The following is a 24,113-nucleotide window of genomic DNA, read 5'->3' on the forward strand; positions in this document are numbered from 1 at the left end:
AAGATTCCACCTAAACATTAGGAAGAACTTCCTGACAGTAAGAGCTGTTTGACAGTGGAATTTGCTGCCAAGGAGTGTGGTGGAGTCTCCTGCTTTGGAGGTCTTTAAGCAGAGGCTTGACAACAATATGTCAGGAGTGCTCTGATGGTGTTTCCTGCTTGGCAGGGGGTTGGACTCGATGGCCCTTGTGGTCTCTTCCAACTCTAGGATTCTATGATTCTATGAAACTAAGAGGACATGAGGATGAATCTTTTCAGGAAGAATGGAGACCATGATATCTTATTTGTCAAACTATCATCCATACATGAAGTCAAAGGCAGGATTTGAAATATAAGCAGTGGATTACTGAAATACGACAGTGGGGCTTTGATAATAAAAACATGTTTTTTAAAACATCTGATAAAAAGAAGTAATAAAAACAAACATAGAGAAGGGGGGGTGGGGAGTCAAGAAGAAATTGTGTGGGATTTTTGTTTGATTGTTTAAACTTTATACGAAGACAAGTGATTGGAATATCTGTGGAGACTTAATAATTTTTTAAATTTTTTAAAAAATGTAATAAAGAAAGCATCCACCCAGATTCTTAGGAAGTTGAGGTAATTTGATTCTGTTTATTATTATTTTAACTTTTGGAATGTTCTAAAGTAAGACTGTAAACTTTGTTATGATCATCCTGACTTATCTTGACGTAAAGCGCTCTAGTGGTGATTGGCCAAAATAGTGCATGGATTTTATGAAAGATTAAATAAGTAAGAAAGTAAATAAATATTAATAAATAAATTGATAAAGAATAACAAAGCTGCTAGAATAGTAGCCTGGCTTCTGCGCACACAATTGGTTTATGAGTAGAGAAGTTTCTTCTCAAAGACGAGGAGCAAGTTGGTTCCATGTGCAACAGAAGCTCTCCATCCGCAGAAAATGTCAAAGGGGAAGGGAGAGCCTAAGGCTCCGGACAACCTTTCTCCCCTCCACCAACCCCAGAGAGCTTCGCTCTGTTGGAGAAGCCTTTCAAAGATGGGGTGGAAATTCACTTGAAGTGGCTTCAAAACCACCAACATGCTACTTCCCTTAAGGGGGAGAACCAGAAGGTATTGGCAGGAATCAAATCCACCCGAGGTGGCCAACTAGAAGAAGAAGAAGAGTTTGGATTTCATATCCTGCTTTATCACTACCCTAAGGAGTCTCAAAGCGGCTAACAATCTCCTTTTCCTTCCTTCCCCACAACAAACACTCTGTGAGGTGAGTGAGACTTAGAGACTTCAAAGAAGTATGACTGGCCCAAGGTCACCCAGCAGCTGCAAGTGGAGGAGCGGAGACACGAACCCGGTTTCCCAGATTACGAGTCTATTGCTCTTAACCACTACACCACACTGGCTCTCTAAAGCATCCCTAACAGCTAGCCATCCAAACTTAAAAACCTCCAAGGAAGGAGAGTCGATGGTCGGATGCAGATGCAGGGCTCTTCGTTGGTCCTTGGGAGCAAAGTTCAGGCCAAACTTCCAATTCCCAAAAACACCTTTTGACTTTTCATCATCATGTTTTTCTCCAGGTCTGCACCTGCTGCCAGAGCCATTCAAGACTCCAGAAAGTTAGTGTGATGAAACTTATTCCACTTGGAATAATCAAAATTATAGTCATCTCATCTTCTAAATGCTCAGGAGATATTTCTGGAGGTTACATCAGCCTCAGAAAGTAGCATGAATATATTAATTGTGCTGTGACTGGGAAAGAAAAAGTTAGTGCAGAGATTATTTCCTGTGTTGGAGACAGACTGAGTCAAGATGCAGAGCTGGCGAAAGAGGGGTGTGCCTGCCTTGTGCTTCCTAGCTCCAAAGGTAGAGCTGAAAACCACCCAGATTGGGAAAGCCCAGGCAGTCTGGCCTTGCAAGAGTCTTTGGGTTCTTCTGTTTTGCCTCCTTGGCAGGTAAGAGGAGAAGGAGGAGGCAGAGCCAGAATGAGATCCCTGCTCCTTCTGTTGCTGCTTCTGCTGCTCATGATGCCCTTTGGAGTCTGCGGGAACCACAAGGCGAAATGCCCCTTGAATCTGGTCAGGGATCAAACGGATGCTCGCAATTACTACCGGCCTGGACACTTTCTCATCAGTGGGATCATATCTCCAAAACGCTTTTATAAGGAAACTCCATACGTCTTTTCTCAGACACCCTTCGCTAGGATTGAAAAGTATGTACTTCACAGTTTCATGGTTCTCCAGTCCTTCTAGTGGTTCCTATTTATCAAGGAAGGAGCCCATTTCTCAGGGCTGGGGAGCCAAGGGCTAATGTTGCAGGACTACCTGACCTGACCATTGCTCTTGCTGGCTGGGGGTGATGGGAGATGGGGGGGTCTAGTATAAGATTCCACCCAAACCTCTCCTATTTCCATGTTCTCTGGGTCTTCCTTAGTGAAACACTCTCCTACCTTTGATTCTGTGTTGCTTTTAGTAGAATGCAAGGATGCCAATGAATCTGGTCAGGGGTCAAAAGGATGCACTGAATTTCCCCACCTGCAGGATGCCATGAAACTCAGGCAATTTCCAAGGCTCAAAGGTTTCATTCAATATTATTCCATGTTACAGTTTTACAAATGGAATTTTAAGATCCTCTGGGTGACGTTTGGGGGCTGAAGAGCAGGAAAAATGTGCTTTAATTGAAATGATAAATAATATGAATCAGGAGACTTCCTTTTCATGGAGTCAGGTCTCTAAAATGTGAAAAGGAATTATTCCTTTTTCTCACACACAAACAACTGGCCTCATTTCTAAGTAGTGAGATGTTTGATGTTTCTTCACTTGGAATCCATAGGTACCTGTTTCCTATCCCAACTTATCACACTTCTATTAACACGATGGAACAGGAGGCCTACAGCCCACCATGGGGAAATCTGTCTGAGCTACATTAAAGGTTTCCTCCCCCAATCCCAGCACTTTTCCCTTTCTGTCACTGTTTTTTTAAAAAAATTAGAAGCGTTTTAAGAAACTCTTGAAAATGCTTGTATTTCTATGGGTGAAGAGCAGGAATGATATGCTTCAAATAAAATGATTATATGGAATAACACAGATCAGGGTGTGTCCTCATTGGTAGAGTCACTGATGAAAAACATGTGCAAAATTATAGGTTTTACCACGCACTCAAACCTGAAAGCCACTAGACCTCAATTGTAACTAAAAGGGGACTGAGGTAATACTTGGGGATAAACATGACAGCTAAAAATGGGAACTTGTTTAAAGACAATTATGAAAAATGTTGGACGGAGGTTAAAAAGGATTTAGAAATATGGTCAAATCTGAAGCTTTCCTTTTTGGGCCGAATTGCGGTTATAAGGATGAATGTACTGCCAAGAATGTTATTTTTGTTCCAATCATTACAAATTTTAGACAAGATGGATTGTTTCAAGAAGTGGCAGAGAGACATCTCTAGATTTGTCTGGCAGGGCAATAAGCCCAGAATAAAATTTAAAATATTAACTGATGTAAAAGAAAGAGGGGGGTTTGCCCTGCCAGACCTTAAACTCTACTATGAATCAGCAGCTTTCTGCTGGTTGAAAGATTGGCTACTTCTTGAGAACACTGACATTCTGGATCTAGAAGGTTTTAATAATGTTTTTGGGTGGCACGCATACTTGTGGTACGGCAAGGTTAAAGCTCATAAAGCATTTAAAAACCATATTGTCAGGAGAGCACTGTTTAATGTTTGGACAAGGTATAAGGAATTACTTGAAAATAAAACCCCAAGGTGGTTGTCACCAATGGAGGTGAAGGCTCAGAAAAGGCCCAATATGGAGGCCAAATGGCCAAAATATTGGGAGATTTTGGAGCAAGAAGGAGACAAATTGAAATTGCAGAGTTTTGAGAAACTAAAAGATAGAGTGTGAGATTGGTTTCATTATTACCAAATAAGAGAAGTATACAATCTGGACAAAAAAAATGGCTTCCAGGTGGAAAAATCAAAGTTGGAAACAGAACTGTTAGAACCCAAAACTAAGATTTTGTCAAAGATGTATAACTTGCTTTTGTTTTTTGTAATTCTCTTTTTATCATATTAGGGTTATTCTCTGTCTTTATTTTTTGAGTTTAAACTTTGAAATTTTCTAATGTCTGTAAAACTTTAATAAATATTACTTTAAAAAAATAAATAAAAGGGGACTGAGGTATTTGGTGCTTTCCCTCCTTCAATAAAATTGTCTCTTATCTACCTATAGTCTAGCCCCTTGGAAGAAGTCAAAGACCAATGCAGGAAAAGCAGCCCTTGCAGCAACTTCCCAGTATAGCACACATTTTGAGGGGCGTCTTCATTTCTTACTCATAGAACCACAGTAGAATAGAATCATGGAGTTGTAGAGATGGAAGGAACCCAGAGGAATCTCACCTGAAGCATCCATGACACATGGTCACCTTCGGAGGGAGTCTGTTCCACTGTTGAACAGCTCTGTGTGCTGTTTGCATCAAAGCTCCGGTCATGGAGCAGAGATTTCCAAATTTTTGTTCTGTGCTAGACAGGAAAAGGTTTGATATTAATGTAAAATGATAAATAAATATTAATCTTTGTGGATCATATAATGTTTCCTCCCTCCCATTAATATGAATATCAGTTTCACTCTTTTTAAATAATTCATTTATTGCAGGAGGGCAATTAGGTTCTACTGGTACATGTTGTCTTTCCTGTTCACCATCCAAGAGATCAACCAGGATCTCAGGCTCTTAGACCATGACACATGGTCACCTTCGGAGGGAGTCTGTTCCACTGTTGAACAGCTCTGTGTGCTGTTTGCATCAAAGCTCCGGTCGTGGAGCAGAGATCTGCAAATTTGTATTCTATAGGTAAAGGTAAAGGGACCCCTGACCATTAGGTCCAGTTGTGGCCGACTCTGGGGTTGCGGCGTTCATCTCGCTTTATTGGCCGAGGGAGCCGGCGTACAGCTTACGGGTCATGTGGCCAGCATGTCTTTATTCTATTTATTTTTATTCTATACTAGACTGTAAATGGTTTGATATTAATGCAATAGGATTAATCAATAAATACTAATCTTTTTGGATCATATAATGCCCCCCCCATCATATGAATATCAGTTTCACTCTTTTAAAAGGATTCATTCGTTGCAGGGAGTCAGCTAGGCTCTATTCGTACATGTTGTCTTTCCCGCTCACCATCCAAGAGATCAACCAGGATCTCAGGCTCTTACCCAACATCACCCTGGGCTACAACCTCTATGAGAACTATCTCGATGCAAGGATGACTTCAAATGCCATGCTAGAGCTGCTTGCAGGCAGTGGATGCAATATTCCCAATTTTCACTGTGGAGAACAGAATCCCCTGCTGGCTGTTCTTGAAAGAAGCAACACTTTCATCTCAGGAGTGATTTCAGCCTTGTCAGGCATCTACAAAATCCCACAGGTAAGTAGTGGGAGAGCATGGAGGGAAAGAGAATTTCAACTGCGTAAAATTCTATTTTCTTTCTGGAGAGGTCAAGTGGGGATATTTTTAAAAATGGGAAAATCCTGAGCTATGGATCCAACATCCCTTTTTCAAAACTGAGCCTTCACCAACTTGTCACCTCCAGATGTTTCAGACTAAAACTCCCATCAGCCTCAGCCAGCAGAGATTTAGATAGATATCAGACATTTCATATGTTTAAATACCCGTTATGATGAAAGTAAAATAAATTGCTGATCTTTTGCTTCCCTTGCTAGATCACTTATGGCTTCACTGCCCAGGTTCTCGAAGGTAAAACCCTGTTCCCTTTTGTCTACCGGATGAGTCCCAAAGAGGAAAGTCAGTACCAGGGGATTGTTGAATTGCTCCTGCATTTTGGATGGACGTGGATTGGCCTCTGCACTCCAGACAATGACAGTGGAGAAAGATTTGAGAGCGCTGTGAAACCTCTGATGCTCAGCAAAGGGATCTGCATTGCTTTATCAAAAAGAGTACCAGAAAATGATCTAAATCAATTTATCAGGCCTGGGGAACCTTTTTTCCTATGGAGACAAGTTGGGGTATTTTTTTACTATGTAACCAATGCAATGGGCATCACTCTACTCCTGGCAATAAACATAGTCTATGAGAAGGTAATAGGGGCAAAAGTCTGGATCACAACAGCTTTGCTAGAAGTCGGAACTGGCTATTACATCCCTACAAATGACTTCCAGCACCTCCATGGTTCTCTGTCCTTTGCAATTCAGACCGGAATAAGGAGCAGCAAAGGTGACAACTATAAATCACCGTCCAATCTTGTGGATTCTTTGGATGAAGCGTTTCACTGTTCATATTCAAAGCATTCGTTGTCCGTGAAAGGCAGGATAAGATGCAAAGAGGAGGAGAAACTGGAGCCATTATCCCAATGGGAGCCTGAGAGAGTCCTGTTTCTAGACAGCTATGGCACTTACATCAATGTTCACGCTGTGGCTCAGGCCTTGCATGCTTCGCTTTCATCGAGATCCCAGAGGAGGCTGATGGTGGAGGAAGGAGAGCAATGGGGACCCCAAAGGCTACATCCGTGGCAGGTATTTCCTTCCCCTTTTTTGCAAACTGCAGTCCACACAGATGCTATTCTTGACTGTGGATAAACCTGCAAAATATCATAGTTACTATTAGTATTAGCAATAGTAGCATACCGCCCAACATTGGTATTCAACTCTGTTGAAAATAGAGACGGCCCATTCCATAACGATAATGTTACTGCTTATAAAGGTAAAGGGACCCCTGACCGTTAGGTCCAGTCGTGGCCGACTCTGGGGTTGTGGCGCTCATCTCGCTTTATTGGCCGAGGGAGCCGGCGTACAGCTTCAAACCGCCAGCCTTCTGATCAGCAAGTCCTAGGCTCTGTGGTTTAACCCACAGCATCACCTGCGTCCTTTACTGCTTATACCCAGGGCTTTTTTTCAGAGGGGAACTCGCTGGAACTCAGTTTTGACACCTTTCAGGTGGGTGCCATTGCCATTCTCAGAGGGAGGTGTTCATGGTGAGTTCCGGCACCTTCTTTTCTAGAAAAATAGCACTGTTTATACATCTTCTTCAGTTGCCTCCTCACTCTGGGCAGCTCCCAAAATAAAGAAATTCATACTAAAATATTAAACATTTAAAAATTCCCGATATAGGATTGGACAGCTTGTGGGTTGGATAATTCCACATCCACCAATATTTCTCAAATGAAAATAGGGACATTCTAAGGAAAAGTGGGAAATTCCAGGATCAAATGGAAAACTGTCTCTAATTCAGGGATGTCCCTGGAAAACTGGGACACTTGCATGGTCTGTAGTAATAGAAATGGCTGAATAGGAATTCCAGTCTACATGAGATACACGCAGGCCCCAAATCAGAAGAGGTTGAAGTGAGTAGGACTGAGATATCCATCTTGGCTTCAAGGTTTCTCAGTGCTGGTGCTTTCCCCTGTCATTCCAGCTTCACCCTTTCTTGAGAGAAATCCGGTGTCTGAATACTTCCAGGGGCAGACTGTGCTTGGATGAGAACTGGGAGCTGCCAGCTGACTTCGATATTATGAACTGGGTGATGTCTCCCAATAAGTCTCATATCCTTGTGAAAATTGGGAATATAAGGAGAGAGACGTCTGCTAGCATAAAGTTCACCATTAACCCAGAAGCTATTGAGTGGCCCAAGAAATTCGACAAGGTAAGGGGAATCACAGAGAGGGGAGGCTAGGAGATCCTGAATATATTTTTCCTTGAACAACTGCTGCAAAATGACTATATCAGGTTGATCAATGATGTCTTGACGGTCCAATAACAGCTGCAACCGCCACTCCTTCTTTCCACAGCAGCTGAGATAGGAGGGGGATTTGGGGTGCTCAAAGAAAGGATAGAGCCCAGAGGTCCTTAGAAAAGACACTATCTATTTCTGAACCAGACTGAGAATTTAAGAATTCTGGACAGAATGTTTAACCGAATGGACTACGTAGAAGAAAAGGGAAAACACCTAGGAAAAATGAACAATTGGGTTTTCATACATGCAGAAGGATGGAAAGCAATTTATTTTTGAAATGATAATTACTGATTTATTGTGGATTTTTTAAATTTGTGGAGTAAGCTCACTTGTAGATGTTGCAAATGTTAAACTATTGTACGTGCAGGAATTAAGAAGTGCACAGCTGTTGGTGAAGGATGATAAGTTTTTTTTAAAAACCCTATTGTAATATAAGGTTAATGTTAAGGAATGGCATATGAACTAGAAATAACTAGGGAAATAGATCAGCAACAAGAGGAAACCTTGCATGCCTCAAGAACAGAGTGAGGGAAACCACTATTTGGAAAAGTAATATTAAATGTGTCTTAATTAGCGGTTGAGAGATTATCAGAATCCTGAAATTTGGGGAATTCACATTTCAGACTCCATTGCCATTTTCTTTGAAGATTTATTAAGCAGGGAAGCAGGTAAATGGAGGAGAGGAAACAGAGTTCTGTGGCGCAAACCTCAGTTGTACTGAACTAATTATGAAGAACAAGATATTCTGGTCGCCCCAATGGTCAGTGGGGGGTTGAAAGGACCCTGATGAGGCGTCAAAGGCTGCAGACCAGAGATCTGTTTGAATTCACTCTATGTGTAAATTAAGGTAAAGGTAACGGGACCCCTGACCATTAGGTCCAGTCGTGTCCGACTCTGGGGTTGCGGTGCTCATCTCGCTTTATTGGCTGAGGGAACCTGCGTACAGATTCTGGGTCATGTGGGCAGCAGGACTAAGCCGCTTCTGGCGAACCAGAACAGCGCACGGAAATGCTGTTTACCTTCCCGCTGGAACGGTACCTATGTATCTACTTGCACTTTGACTTGCTTTTGAACTGCTAGGTTGGCAGGAGCAGGGACTGAGCAATGGCAGTTCAGCCCGTCACGGGGATTCGAACCACCGACCTTCTGATCGGCAAGTCCTAGGCTCTGTGGTTTAACCCAAAGCGCCACCCGCGTCCCTATGACTGAATTACATACTCACAAATACTCCTAACTGTTCCTCTTTCTTGCACCTTCTTGTCTTTCTGGTTAGGCCGTACCTCGTTCCAGGTGTACAGAAATATGTCGACCTGGATATGCCAAGGTGGTCCTAGAAGGAAAGCCCATTTGCTGCTATGCTTGTGCTCAGTGTGCAGAAGGGACCTTCTCCGCCCAGGAAGGTGGGTGACTCCAAGGGGGAAGGAATTCCTGGAGAGAGTAAACACAGGGCAGAAATCCAGTCTCACACACTTTTTGTGAGAATTCTGCAGACATTGCAGAATGTGGCTCCTTCCTCAACTTCTTTAGGATTAATCCTCTTCATTACATCTTGGAAGAGAGTTGAAAGGAATGATCATAAGGAAGAAATCTCTAGGATTTCTTCAAATCGTAATCAAGTTCAGATCATTAGGGATGTAAGTGATGCTGCAGCCACTCTTTTTCTCTTCCCCAGATGCAGAACATTGCACCAAATGCCCAGAAGATCACCATTCAAACAAGGACAGAGATCAATGTGTCCCCAAGATTATCATCTTCCTGGCTTATGGAGAATATTTAGGAATGATTTTAGCTTCCGTTGCCCTCTGCTTGTCCTTAACAGCAGGCATTGTGTTGGGAATCTTCATTAAATACAAGGAAACTCCCATAGTCAAAGCCAACAACCGGGACCTCTCCTACATCCTGCTCGTCTCCCTCCTGCTTTCCTTTCTGTCCTCCTTCCTCTTCATCGGGCGCCCAAGGAAAGAGACCTGCCTTCTCCGACAAACTGCCTTCAGCATCATCTTCTCAGTTGCTGTTTCTTCTGTCTTGGCAAAGACCATCACGGTGGTGCTGGCCTTCCTGGCCACAAAGCCCGGGAACAGGGTGAGGAGATGGCTGGGCAAGAGTCTGGCCAACTCCATTGCCATCTCCTCTTCTGGGGGGCAAGTTCTCATCTGCACCATCTGGCTGGGCTCTTCTCCCCCATTCCCAGAGCCTGACATGCGCTCCCAGGTGGAAGAGATCGTCCTGCAATGCAACGAAGGGTCTGTGGTCATGTTTTACGTTGCCCTCGGCTACATGGGCTTCTTGGCTGCCACCTGCTTCACGGTGGCTTTCCTAGCCAGGAAGCTGCCCGGCTCCTTCAACGAAGCCAAGCTGATCACCTTCAGCATGCTGGTCTTCTGCAGTGTTTGGGTGTCTTTTGTGCCCACCTACCTGAGCACCAAGGGCAAGTACATGGTGGCTGTGCAGATCTTCTCTATGTTGGCCTCCAGTGCTGGGCTTCTGGGCTGCATCTTCCTTCCCAAGTGTTACGTTATTGTGCTGAGGCCTGATCTGAACACAAAGGAGCACCTGACAACAAGGAATTAAGGGGACATCTGATTCTTAAAATAGTCCATGTTCCTGATGTCCAGAAGTGCATAAAGGAAACACAGCTACTCCTCCATGTTGCTCATTCTCCATCTCTGAAAGAGATTGTGTTCATTCGTAGCCTGGGTTTTAGGAAGTCCTGTTGACATGAACAGTAAGATGGGAGGAAATGTTTTGCTACCTTGCTTTGCCAAGGACTACAGTGAGTCCTGGTCTACTGCCCTTAATTTGTAAACTATGATCTTTTAATAATTTTGTGTTTTGGGAACTTATATTTATCTCACAACAAGATAGGCTGGAGGGAGAGAGGAGTTAGGTTTTTGAGTCTGTTTGCTTTGTCATGACAACCTATTAACCATATAAATTCTTATATTCAACAATACTGTTTGGTTATCCCAGTTCTATTTATTCAATTTTCTGTGCACCATTTCCCGCATTTATGCGCTATCATTCATAAGCTCACTTCACACCATTTCGTTCTCCTAAGCTTAGTATATCAATAAACTGAGAAATTCATTTAAGACATCTTCCGTAGTGTGTTGGTTTAATTTCTGTATTGTGTAAGCTCAGCTCCCTGTTCCAAAGAGTAGCAGCTGACCTTAGCCAACCCGTGACTGGGGTCCAATGAATTTTATTGCACTGGCCAGGGTTAGGGATAGGGTTAGAGGGGAGAGGGAACTCCGGCGCTCACGGGAGTGGCAGGCCGCCTACGCCAATCTGGGCGAGTCATTGTGAAAGGAGGCGGGGAGAGTAGAGCTGGGGAAGGCAATGGGTCACGAAAGTCAGCAGTGGAAAGCGGGGAGAGCTGGGGCGAGGTATATTATTATATTATATTATATTATATTATATTATATTATATTATATTATATTATATTATATTATATTATTATATTATATTATATTATATTATATTATATTATATTATATTATAATATTACATTCGGACACGGGTGGTGCTGTGGGTCAAACCACAGAACCTAGGGCTTGCCAATCAGAAGGTCGGCAGTTTGAATCCCCACGACGGGGTAAGCTCCCGTTGCTCGGTCCCTGTTCCTACCAACCTAGCAGTTCAAAAGCAAGTCAAAGTGCAAGTAGATAAAGAGGTACTGCTCCGGCGGGAAGGTAAACGGCGTTTCCGTGTACTGCTCTGGTTCGCCAGAATGAGCATGCTGGCCATATGACCCAGAAGCTGTCCGCCGGCTCCCTCGGCCAGTAAAGCGAGATGAGCGCCGCAACCCCAGAGTCGGCTATGACTGGACCTAATGGTCAGGGGTCCCTTTACCTTTTCCTATAATATTATATTATATTATATTACATTATATTATATTACATATTACTGTATTTTACCATGTAGAACATGCCCCCGTGTATAAGACACTCCCTATTTTTGGGAACTGAAAATTAAGAAAAAGGGGGGGGTCCCATTTTACTCGTCTCATACACGGAAAAGTACGATATATTATGTTATGCTGTTATGTTGTTATGTTATGTTATGTTATGTTATGTTATGTTATGTTATGTTATGTTATGTTATGTTATGTTGTGTTATACAGAGTTATTCATAATGAAGTATACAGTTTCAACACACTATAAAAAAGAATATAATATATCTCATGTTACCTGTGACAGAATTGTAGGGGAATGTTTAAAGTAGTTTCGAAACAGTCACAGATGTTCTATGTGTGCACCCTTTGTCACACAACACACATTGCAATCGCAAATGCCGATGCACAAGAAACTCCGTTTTGCTCAATTCAAGAACACAAAACGCCTTCTCCACTGCAGACGCAGCCATTTCGCCAGACTAGTCACGTGACACGCGCACCATCACCTCCATCACTTTATGAGTGCATCTGCCTCACGGTTCGCAGCTGTGGTCCGTGTCAGCGCCTGTCTTACAGGATCTGGAAACTGTATATTTCATTATGAATTACCGGTATTATATTATATTGGTGTCCAATCACTGCATTACTATAGGATACTTCATTTCAATCAATCAAATCTTTATTACGGTAGTAGACCAGCATCAGTAGGGTGGGGTACAGTCATTTCCAATCTGTAAAACGTTTTGGAAAGCTAAAAAGCATTAAAACACAAAGTATATATAAAAGTCTAAAAGAAGCTAAAAGAAGGGTTTCGGAGCATTAAACGGATGTGGAAGAGCATAAAAGGTTAGTATATAAAAGACTATGGCTATCAATTTACAGGCCACTCTGAGATGAGTGTTTATTGCCTCTAGTTTAACAACAACAACAACAACAACCATTTATTTCTACCCCACCATCTGGCTGGGTTTCCCCAGCCACTCTGGGCGGCTCCCAATAGAATATGAAAAACACGATAAATACATCAAACATTCAAAACTTCCCTAAACAGGGCTACCTTCAGATGTCTTCTAAAAGTCAGATAGTTGTTTCTTTCCTTGACATCTGCTGGGAGGGCGTTCCACAGGGCGGGCGCCACCACTGAAAAGGCCCTCTGCCTGGTTCCCAGTTTGTGGCACAGGTCATCATCCGATGAATTGGGAGCTTCATTTATATCTGTGTTTATATTTAAAGAAATTATGCATTTTAAAAGTATTGCACTTTGATTGTAATATTAAGAATGCACTTAAAATTACTACGGACAACAATGAATAAGGGATTGCAATGCACACAGAGCTAATCAGTACAAATATGTGTGAACAATGTTCTTAAAAACATTTGTTTACCAAGTCTAATATTACTATCTTTCTTATTGTGATTATTGTTACTTTTATTGCTACTAATCCCAGTGGCTTACAAGACTCAGCTCTATTCTGCCTTGGTCAGTCCCCACCTGGAATACTGTGTCCAATTCCGGGCACCACTATTTAAGAAGGATGTTGACCCATGGGAAGAAACCCCTCACCCCCCAGAGAGATGCTGGCTCAGAGAGCCCCCGGAGCTTAGACTACGAAGCCTCTGAGGGCGTGCAGAGTGCAAATCCCCCCAGGGGCCCTTCTCTCTCCCGGGCCCACCTGGGGGCCCTGCCCCTGCCAGCCTCTCCGGCCTCTGAGGGCGTGCAGAGTGCAAATCCCCCCAGGGGCCCTTCTCTCTCCCGGGCCCACCTGGGGGCCCTGCCCCTGCCAGCCTCTCCGGCCTCTGAGGGCGTGCAGAGTGCAAATCCCCCCAGGGGCCCCTCTCTCTCCCTGGCTCACCTGGGGGCCCTGCCCCTGCCAGCCCCTCCGGCCTCTGAGGGCGTGCAGAGTGCAAATCCCCCCAGGGGCCCCTCTCTCTTCCAGGCCCACCTGGGGGCCCTGCCCTGCCAGCCTCTCTGGTCTCTGAGGGTGTGCAGAGTGCAAATCCCCCCAGGGGCCCCTCTCTCTCCCGGGCCCACCTGGGGGCCCTGCCCCTGCCAGCCTCTCCTGCCTCTGAGGGCGTGCAGAGTGCCAATCCCCCCAGGGCCCCTCTCTCTCCCGGGCCCACCTGGGGGCCCTGCCAGCCTCTCCGGCCTCTGAGGGCGTGCAGAGTGCCAATCCCCCCAGGGGCCCCTCTCTTCTCCCGGGCCCACCTGGGGGCCCTGCCCCTGCCAGCCTCTCTGGGCTCTGAGGGCGTGCAGAGTGCTAATACCCCCGGGGCCCCTCTCCCTCCTGGGGGCCCTGCCCCTGCCAGCCCCTCCGGCCTCTGAGGGTGTGCAGAGTGCCAATCCCCCCGGGGCCCCTCTCCCTCCTGGGGGCCCTGTCCCTGCCAGCCTCTCTGGCCTCTGAGGGCGTGCAGAGTGCCAATCCCCCCGGGGCCCCTCTCCCTCCTGGGGGCCCTGCCCCTGCCAGCCTCCCCGGCCTCTGAGGGCGTGCAGAGTGCCAATCCCCCCGGGGCCCCTCTCTCTCCTGGGGGCCCTGCCCCTGCCAGCCTCTCTGGCCTCTGAGGGCGTGCAGAGTGCCAATCCCCCCAGGGCCCCTCTCTCTCCCGGGCCCACCTGGGGGCCCTGCCCCTGCCAGCCTCCCCGGCCTCTGAGGGCGTGCAGAGTGCCAATCCCCCCGGGGCCCCTCTCCCACCTGGGGGCCCTGCCCCTGCCAGCCCCTCCGGCCTCTGAGGGCGTGCAGAGTGCCAATCCCCCCGGGGCCCCTCTCCCTCCTGGGGGCCCTGCCCCTGCCAGCCTCCCCGGCCTCTGAGGGCGTGCAGAGTGCAGCTGGACGGGCTGCAGGCGCTGGTGTCCCTGGCGAACGAGGAGGGTCATGTGGCCCTCGGAGGGGAAGGGGCCACCTTCAAAAGGCCCTGCGACTCCCGCCAGTCTCCACCGGCACGGTTCACACTGGGGGGGGGGCAGACTTCCCAGCATGCACTGCCAGCTCCGTTGGGCCAATGGTCGAATCCCAGCATGAATCAATTTGAAATTTCACCGTTTTTCCAGTGTATAACCACATAATTCAATCTCAGGGAGTCTTATGTTCAGCTTCGCTTATTAGCTTTATGGATAAATTAACCTCTATCAGGTTTCATTTCATTTCCCTCACATCCTTCTTCCCAGCATGCTTTGCTGCCCCTTCTTCTCACAAACAAAGATCCTGTGTCCTATAATTGAAATTTACTCATTTCCCAATGTATAACTAAATAAATTAATCCCAAATTGTCTTTTGTTAGGTTTCACTTATTAGCTTTATTGATAAATTATCCTTTATTGGGTTTCATTTCCCTCACATCCTTCTTCCCAGCATGCTTTGCTGCCCCTCTTCTCCAAACAAGGATCCTGTTTCCTATAATTGAAATTTACCCATTTTCCAACGTATAACTGAATAAATACACGTGAAAGTGTCTTTCGTTAGGTTTCACATATTAGCTTTATTGATAAATTATCCTTTATTGGGTTTCCTTTCATTTCCCTCAGGTCCTTCTTCCCAGCATGCTTTGCTGCCCCTTCTTCTCACAAACAAGGATCCTGTTTCTTATCATTTTATTTTTCTCTTATTCTTCCATTTAACCTTCATGGAGGGGCAGAGCGATGGAGAAAGAGAGAAGGCTTTTCCTCCCAGCCTTTCCCTCGCCCTTCCCAGGCTGCCCTGCGCAACCTTCCTCCTGGCCTGCTAATAAACTGATAATCATCAATTATTATACTCATATTTTATTTTATTTTTAATTCTTTATTAGCTCTTACGAATTACATTAACGGTCCTCCTCCAGCCTCAGCAGTTTGTTTGTTTTTTGTCTTTCTGTTTCTGTACTATCTGTCGCTCGATGTTTTAAATCCCCTGTCGCTATTGTCATCCCTTTTTTCCCCCTTTAAGTATTCGCCCAGGACGATATCTACCTTTACCTCCCCACCCCCATTTTATGTTGTTATTTCAATGTATATCATGCTATGGCCACACGGCTAATGCAATAAAATCTAAAATCACTACCTCAACCAGAACATACAAACATTTAAAAGATAAGAGTAAATAAGTAAAAGAGAGATAAAGAAAGAAAAAGAATAAAAATATATATATAGAAAAAGACAAACGTACAGACATTACACATTGGCTTCCTTCCATCTCGGTTTAGGTTGAATAAACTTATAACCATTCTGCAGTTGTATTATAATGGCTCTATACATTACAGGTTTTACATTCCGTCCACTGTTATTTTTTGAATTCCCAAATTATCTTCAATATAATTAAAAAATTTATCCCAATCATTTTTTAGCTTTACGTTTTTTTGATGCCTAATCCTCTGTGTCAGTCTCGCTAATTCAATATACTCAAATAGTTTCATCCGCCATTCTCTAACCGTGGGTATATTAGAGGTGTTCCAGTTTTGCGCTAACAGAATCCTCGCTGCCACCGTTGCATATTGGAAAAATATTAATTTTTCCAATTATTATACTCATCAACCCCCATAACCCAGGAAGTGGCGAAGAGACCTCGTCCTTTTCCTCCTTCCCTGGGAGGCACCGAGAACGGCTCCCCCCTTTTCCCCACGTCCCGCGGCTCCTGCGCCCTGGACAACAGAGGCCAAAATGGCGCTGGCCACCCGCCAGTTGTTTTACCTGCAATTTAGAGCTCCAAAAATGCTTTAAATGCATGTTGGGGCTGTGATTTTTATAGTGCTTTTAATATTCTGTTGGGAGCCACCCAGCGTGGCCGGGGAAAGCAATATTATTATTATTATTATTATTATTATTATTATTATCATCATCATCATCATCATCATCATCTCATCGCCTTGACTGCAATGAAACCCAAAGCAGACCCATTGAAATGCAATTATTAACTTGGTTTCGGGTTTACACCAACCATTCTTCTTTTCCCAATAACCCTGAGATGTTAAACTGGGATCTTCCATGAGGAAGGGTGGCATATAAATCAAATAAAGGAGAAGGAATTTGGAGTATTGAGTAAATTTAGTTATAAAAATATTTATTTAGTACATTACCGTATTGGCCCGAATATAAGCCGCACCTTTAATATTCAAGGGGGGGGGGAGGAAAGAAGACAATACCGGAATAAAAGCCGCTCCCTTCAAATCCCGCAGGCACTCTCTCCTGTTCCATTTTACCGCAAGTCTGTTCCGGCAGCGATATTGTAAAAGCCAGCTTTCGTAAGGCCGTGAATTGAAGCCGCACTTTAACCTTTCGCGGTCAGAATTTGGGGGAAAGTGAGGAGAACCTCGCTCGCTGTCCCGCCACGTCGCTTTTCCTGGTTTTAAATTTAAGACTCCCCCCCTCAAGGAAAAGGCACTTTCTTGCTCTGCCCGTGGACCAGGAGGTCGTGGCGGGCGAGGCCTTCAGCAGCGGGGCCCTTATTTGCGCTGCCAGCCTGACCTTCACCCTCTTACATATAGAGAGGAAAGGAGACGCGGAGGTGCAAAGGCTTGCGGGGCAGAAGTAAGCCCCGCTGAGTTCATCAGGGGTGCCAACGTGAATACAGTATGATATGGGGGGGGGAGGCAAGTAAACCCCACCCTGCATAGTTGATCACATTGGCAATGCCCATCAACTGGGGGCCTGGCCCCCTCAAATGTTTTATTGGGGGGCCTGAAGGAGTGGCGTAGTGTGAGGGTGCGGGGGGCCGGGCGCAACATCTTGGGGGGGGCGCTCGCACTCGACTGCTAAAATCCATGGGTTAGGGGGTGCAAATTACTTGCCTTGCCCCGGGTGCTGACATCCCACGCAACGCCATTGTCCGCCAACATTTCTCAAATGAAAATAGGGACATTCTAAGGAAAAGTGGGAAATTCCAGGATCAAATGAAAAACTGTCTCTAATTCAGGGATGTCCCTGGAAAACTGGGACACTTGCATGGTCTGTAGTAAGAGAAATGGCTGAATGGGAATTCCAGTCTACATGAGATCCACGCAGCCCCAAATCAGAAGAGGTCAAAGTGAGTAGGACTGAGATATCCATCTTGGCTTCAAGGTTTCTCAGTGCTGGTGCTTTCCCCTGTCATTCCAGCTTCACCCTTTCTTGAGAGAAATCCAGTGTCTGAATACTTCCAGGGGCAGACTGTGCTTGGATGAGAACTGGGAGCGACCAGCGGACTTTGATATTGTGAACTGGGTGATGTCTCCCAATGAGTCTTGTGACGTTGTGAAAATTGGGAATATAAGGAGAGAGACGTCTGTTGGCATAAAGTTCACCATTAACCCAGAAGCCATTGAGTGGCCCAAGGAATTCAACAAGGTAGGGTAAATCACAGAGGGAGAAGGCTAAGAGATCCTTATTATGTTTTTCCTTAAACAACCTCTGAAAAATGACCATATCAGGTTGACCAATGGTGTCTTGACCATCAATAACAGCTGCAACCACCACTCTTTCTTTCCACAGCAGCTGAGATAGGAGGGGAATTTGGGGTGCTCAAAGAAAGGAGAGAGCCCAGAGGTGCTCAGAGAAGACACCATCTATTTCCGAGCCAGACTGAGATTTTTAAAATTCTGGACAGAATCTTCAACAGAAATACTACGTAGATAAGAAGAAGAAAGAAAACACCTAGTAAAAGTGAACTATTGGGTTTTCATACATGCAGAAGGATGGAAAGCAATTCATTTTAGAAATGATAATTACTGATTTATTGTGGATTTTTTAAATTTGTGGAGTAAGCTCACTTGTAGATGTTGCAAATGTTAAATTATTGTATGTGCAGGAATTGAGAAGTGCACAGTTTTTGGTGAAGGATGAGAAGTTAAAAAAAAAAACCCTATTGTAATATAAGGTTAATGTTAAGGAATGGCATATGAACTAGAAATAACTAGGGAAATACATCAGCGACAAGAGGAAACCTTGCATGCCTCAAGCACAGAGTGAGGGAAACCAATATTTGGAAAAGTCATATTAAATGTGTCTTAATTAGTGCTTGAGAGATTATCAGAATCCTGAAATTTGGGGAAATCACATTTTGGACTCCATTGCCATTTTCTTTGAAGATTTATTAAGTAGGTAAACGGAGAAGAGGAAACGGAGTTCAGTGGCGCAAACCTCAGTTGTCCTGAACTAATTATGAAGAACAAGATATTCTGGTCACCGCAATGGTCAGTGGGGGGTTGAAAGGACCCTGATGAGGGGTCAAAGGCTGCAGTCCAGAGATCCGTTTAAACTCACTCTATGAGTGAATTACATACAAACAAATACTCCTAACTGTTCCTCTTTGTGGCACCTTCTTGTCTTTCTGGTTAGACCGTACCTCGTTCCAGGTGTACAGAAAGATGTCGACCCGGATATGCCAAGGTGGTTCTAGAAGGAAAGCCCGTTTGCTGCTATGCTTGTGCTCAGTGTGCAGAAGGGACCTTCTCCGCCCAGGAAGGTGGGTGACTCCAAGGGGGAAGAAATTCCTGGAGAGAGTAAACACAGGGCAGTAATCCAGTCTCAAACACTTTTTGTGAGAATTCTGCAGACATTGTGGAATGTGGCTCCTTCCTCAAATTCTTTAGGATTAATCATCACCTTTATTACATCCAGGAAGTGAGTTGAAAGGAATGACCATGAGGAAGAAATCTCTGGGGTTCAAAGTGGGCAGCTATGAGAGGAATTCCCACAAACATTCCTTTTTGATTTTTTATACCAAGTCACACCAAAAAGGAAATAATGTTGACATTTATCAGAAATAATGGACAGATGATGAAAAGTAGCAAATTTTTAACATTGTATGGAAACAACAGAAAACTGTTTGCATTTTCAAAGGTCCAGACAAAGAGGAGTTTCTTCAGGATAAGGCACGATCCAAACAATCCAGTTGAGAAATACAATGAGAAAAACCTTCTTCACTACCTCTACCTTCTTGAAATAATAGCAGAGTAAACTTTTTTTTTTAGAAACAAACAGGTTTTTTGCCTCTCCATACTGCTTTTAACAGTCTTATTTCCTGATGTCCACCACATAGTTTTTCAAAACTTAACAGAGCACAGATCATTAGGGATGTAAGTGATGCTGCAGCCACTCTTATTCTCTTCCCCAGATGCAGAACATTGCACCAAATGCTCAGAAGATCACCATTCAAACAAGGACCGAGATCAATGTGTCCCCAAGATTACCACCTTCCTGACTTATGGAGAATATTTGGGAATGGTTTTAGCTTCCATTGCCCTCTTCTTGACCTTAATAGCAGGCATTGTGTTGGAAATCTTCATTAAATACAAGGAAACTCCCATAGTCAAAGCCAACAACCGGGACCTCTCCTACATCCTCCTCGTCTCCCTCCTGCTTTCCTTTTTGTCCTCCTTCCTCTTCATCGGGCGCCCAAGGAAAGAGACCTGCCTTCTCCGACAAACGGCCTTCAGCATTATCTTCTCAGCTGCTGTTTCTTCTGTCTTGGCAAAGACCATCACGGTGGTGCTGGCCTTCCTGGCCACAAAGCCCGGGAACAGGGTGAGGAGATGGCTGGGCAAGAGTCTGGCCAACTCCATTGTCATCTCCTGTTCTGGGGGGCAAGTTCTCATCTGCACCATCTGGCTGGGCTCTTCTCCCCATTCCCAGAGCCCGATATGCACTCCCAGATGGAAGAGATCATCCTGCAATGCAATGAAGGGTCTGTGGCCATGTTCTACGTTGCCCTCGGCTACCTGGGCTTCTTGGCTGCCACCTGCTTCACGGTGGCTTTCCTAGCCAGGAAGCTGCCCGGCTCCTTCAACGAAGCCAATCTGATCACCTTCAGCATGCTGGTCTTCTGCAGTGTTTGGGTGTCTTTTGTGCCCACCTACCTGAGCACCAAGGGCAAGTACATGGTGGCCATGCAGGTCTTCTCTATGTTGGCCTCCAGTGCTGGGCTTCTGGGCTGCATCTTCCTTCCCAAGTGCTACATTATTGTGCTGAGGCCTGATCTGAACACAAAGGAGCACTTGACAACCAGAAATTAAGGGAACAGTTGATTCTTAAAATATTCCATGTTCCCGATGCCCAGAAGTGCATAAAGGAAACACACTTGTTCATCCATGTTGCTCATTCTTCATCTGTGAAAGAGATTGTGTTCATTCTTAGCCCAGGTTTTGTGTAGTCCTGTTGACATGAACAGTAAGATGGGAGGAAATGTTTTGCTACCTTGCTTTACCAAGGACTACAATGAGTCCTGGTCTACTGCCCTTAGTTTGTAAAGTTTTATCATTTAATCATTTTTTGCTTTGAGAAGTTATATTTATCTCACAAGTTAGGTCTTTGAGTGTGATTCCTTTGTCCTAACTACCTATTAACCATATCAATTCTGATATTCAACAATAGTTTCTAGTTATGTCATTTCTATTTATTGAATTTTCTCCATTTTCTACATGTATGCTGTATCATTCATAAGTACACTTCATGTCATTTTGTTCTCCTAAGCTTTGTATATCAATAAACTGAGAAATTCATTTAAGACATCTTCCGTAGTCTGTTGTTTTAATTTCTGTATTGTGTAACCTCTGCTCTCTGTTCCAAAAAGTAGCAACTGACCTTAGCCAAGACGTGACTGGAGACCAATGGGTTTTATTACACTGGCCTGGATGTGACATGTTGTGCCCTGATGTTGAGCGGATCACCAGATTACGAGTGAGCAAGCAACAAGTTCAGCATTGGAGGAAAGCAATGAGACGATGCCAGATAAGTTGTATTCCCTGCCTGCCAAACCTTTTCAGAGGAGGCATCTTATGCTCAGTCAGGAAGGAAGAGGGAGAGGCCTCCTCCTCCAACTCAGGTTCCTCCCATTCAGGTCCTCCTCCTCCAACTCAGGTTCCTCCCATTCAGGTCCTCCTCCTCCAACTCAGGTTCCTCCCATTCAGGTCCTCCTCCTCAGGTTCCTCCCATTCAGGTCCTCCTCCTCCAACTCAGGTTCCTCCCATTCAGGTCCTCCTCCTCCAACTCAGGTTCCTCCCATTCAGGTCCTCCTCCTCCAACTGAGGTTCCTCCCATTCAGGTCCTCCTCCTCCAACTCAGGTTCCTCCCATTCAGGTCCTCCTCCTCCAACTCAGGTTCCTCCCATTCAGGTCCTCCTCCTCCAACTCAGGTTCCTCCCATTCAGGTCCTCCTCCTCCAACTCAGGTTCCTCCCATTCAGGTCCTCCTCCTCCAACTCAGGTTCCTCCCATTCAGGTCCCCATTTATAGAGCAAAGCCAAGATCAAAAGGGCAAGTAAAAATAATTGACAGATCAGCCGCTGACAAAGCATTTATATTAATTAGTCAAGATTGCATCCTACTTAAACTTTCATCACTTCAAATTGGTGGAAACTCTCATTCTTATTACGATTCAACTTGTAGCATTCCAATGAAGGGTGCTATATAAATTTAAGCTGGGAGCAGCCTCTGGCTTGACTTATTTCATTATTCTTACTAATATTAATAAGTAATAAAGTATGAATTTGGGGGGAGGGGAATACATTACATTAGTGTCCAGTCATTGCATTTCTATAGGATACTTCATTTCAATCAATCAATCAATCAATCCAATCTTTATTACAGTAGTAGACCAGCATCAGTAGAGTGGGGTACAATCATTTTCAGTCTGTAAAACGTTTCGGAAAGCGAAAAAGTATTTAACACAAAGTATATAGAAAAGTCTAAAAGACGCTAAAAGAAGGGTTTGGGAGCATTAAACAGATGTGGAAGAGCATAAAAGGTTAGTATATAAAGACTATGGCCACCAATTTACAGAGCACTCTGATATGAGTGTTCATTAAATCTAGCATAATAATAGTAATGAAAAGGTGTGGCAATGGAGGAGTGCAGGGAAAAGAAAACTCCTGGCACTCATTCTTTCTTGCTACAGAATTAAAAGATTTCTCTGCTTTTCTCCTTCTTTTTCCCTTGGGTGGTGTGTTCAGCAGTCGCCCTCAGGGGAAACAGGTGTCCCCCCCCCCCTTGGAGGAAATGGACTGATCGGAACCTGGCTGTGAGATCGGCTCAGAATCCCAGCCTCACTTTGCAGTTGAGACCAACAGCCTTTTGGTGGTTTCTCTGCAAGTGAATCAGAAAGAACTGTTATTAGGCACCGAAAAAGCAAAGTCTGAAGACTGATGTCTGGGGAAATGGTGAGGGGACCAGCAGGAAACTGCTAAGGGAGTTTTGAGTCCTTTTATTCTGTTGCAGTTGCAGAGAAAGGAGGGTGGGGGTCCGCCCCAGGTGTCATCACTGAGGGGGGTGGCAAAAGGACATAAAGCCGTGTTTAAAATAAAAATAAAAATTGGGCTCACCAAACCTTTTAGTTGAGTCAAAAAACGCGGCTGGCACTGGGCGCCGCACCGCGGGGGCTGGCACTTACCGGGGAGGGGGGGCTGCAGAGTGCCTGATCCACGCATCTCTCCTGGGGGTGACTTGGTGGCTTGGGCCCCTGCAGGCTGGGCGCTGCCTGAAACAGAAGCGTGGGGCTTGCGTCTGCCCCCTGCCCCTCCCTCAGCCGCCCTACAGCTGGGGGGGAGGCAGAGGATAGGCTCCAGAAAGCCCACAGGACCCCCGCGTTGAACCGGGCACCCGAGCGGCTGGCTATGCCGCTGTTCTGTTGTTTGAATTATGGGTGCCTTGAGAGTGAATGTGCTGTGCTTGCTGCCCCACTCGTCCTGATGGACCAGCCCCCCATGGCGCCAAGGCTGTAGGGCTTCCCTGGCTAGCGACTCAACGTGGGCAGGAGAGTCTGCCTTCTGGGTTCCTCTCTCATTTTGGGATGCTCTCTTTCTCCTCTCTCCCCACCATCAACTCTGGGGTCCTGTCTCTGCTAGCAGTCAGCCACCGAGGAGGACATTCTCAATGTCAAGGACGATGAAGGAAAAGGCAAGGATGAGACCGCAAGACGGCTGGATCTCCTCAGCCCTGACTGGGTAGGTGGCCGTGTCCTAAGTGGTGATTGGCAGAAGGGGAGGGGGGCATATCAATCGTAGGATGAGACTGTTGTTTCAGTTATGGGTGCCTTGAGTTTTAACGTTTGGTTGCGTTTTTTAATTGCTCGTTTTTTGCATCTTTTCCTTGCAGGTTCCAAGTCTGTCACCATTTTCTAGTGTTTCCTCCCTGTCCTCCCTGGATTCCCTTTGGGACTCCCTCAATGAGGTACGTAGCAGACAGAGCAGGAGGGAAGCCCTGCTGAGCTGGAGAACCCTGAGGCTGGGGAGGAGGAGGAGGAGGAGGAGGAGGAGGAGGAGGAGGAGGAGGAGGAGGAGGAAGCCGGCTGGCCGGCCAGGCCACCTTCTGGACGGTTGAGAGCAAGGGGGCAAACAGGCAGGGGGCTGCTAAGGGCAGACCATGCTTGCTGCCCCACTCCTCCTGATGGACCAGCCCCCCATGGCGCCAGGGCTGTAGGGCTTCCCTGGCTAGCGACTCAATGTAGGCAAGAGAGTTTCCCTTCTGGGTTCCTCTCTCATTTTGGGCTGCTCTCTTTCTCCTCTCTCCCCACCATCAACTCTGGGGTCCTGTCTCTGCTAGCAGTCAGCCATTGAGGAGGACATTCTCAA

General features: G+C 45.4%; 2 protein-coding genes and 1 long non-coding RNA gene across 4 annotated transcripts in view; 2 read left to right on the forward strand and 1 right to left on the reverse strand.

The window, feature by feature from the left end:
* The window catches only part of LOC309523127 (vomeronasal type-2 receptor 26-like), a gene marked incomplete at its 3' end in the record, with an annotated part of 81,742 nt that extends 60,612 nt beyond the window's left edge, over nt 1–21,130 (forward strand). Inside the window, exons 5-7 of the mRNA XM_082206890.1 lie at nt 18,888–19,014; nt 19,666–20,134; nt 21,121–21,130. Of these exons, the coding sequence (XP_082063016.1) occupies nt 18,888–19,014; nt 19,666–20,134; nt 21,121–21,130 (606 nt within the window). The remainder of the gene's footprint in view (nt 1–18,887; nt 19,015–19,665; nt 20,135–21,120) is intronic.
* On the forward strand, nt 1,466–23,652 carry LOC309523050 (vomeronasal type-2 receptor 26-like). 2 transcript variants are annotated; one of them, XM_082206835.1, is made up of 8 exons: nt 1,466–2,181; nt 5,099–5,390; nt 5,687–6,496; nt 7,395–7,622; nt 8,986–9,112; nt 9,385–10,599; nt 20,855–21,407; nt 21,472–22,230. In XM_082206835.1, exons 1-6 carry the CDS (start codon nt 1,955–1,957, stop codon nt 10,281–10,283), a joined length of 2,583 nt encoding a protein of 860 aa, XP_082062961.1. In that variant the 5' UTR covers nt 1,466–1,954; the 3' UTR covers nt 10,284–10,599; nt 20,855–21,407; nt 21,472–22,230. The 2 variants fall into 2 exon arrangements, 1 of the variants encoding a protein (XP_082062961.1); XR_014215206.1 differs by lacking the exons at nt 1,466–2,181; nt 5,099–5,390; nt 5,687–6,496; ... (1 more) ...; nt 8,986–9,112; nt 9,385–10,599 and adding exons at nt 23,391–23,486; nt 23,638–23,652 and having other exon boundaries at nt 21,393–21,407; nt 21,472–22,703.
* LOC309523081 lies at nt 12,122–16,863 on the reverse strand. Its single transcript, XR_014215226.1, has 3 exons — nt 16,140–16,863; nt 12,666–12,823; nt 12,122–12,187 (listed from the first exon to the last, which is right to left on the reverse strand). It is a non-coding gene; the product is annotated as an uncharacterized lncRNA (long non-coding RNA).
* Nucleotides 23,653–24,113: the final 461 nt, after the last annotated feature.

The sequence above is a fragment of the Podarcis vaucheri genome (assembly GCF_965113315.1).
Source record: "Podarcis vaucheri genome assembly, chromosome: 18".
Taxonomy (NCBI): Eukaryota; Metazoa; Chordata; class Lepidosauria; order Squamata; family Lacertidae; genus Podarcis; species Podarcis vaucheri.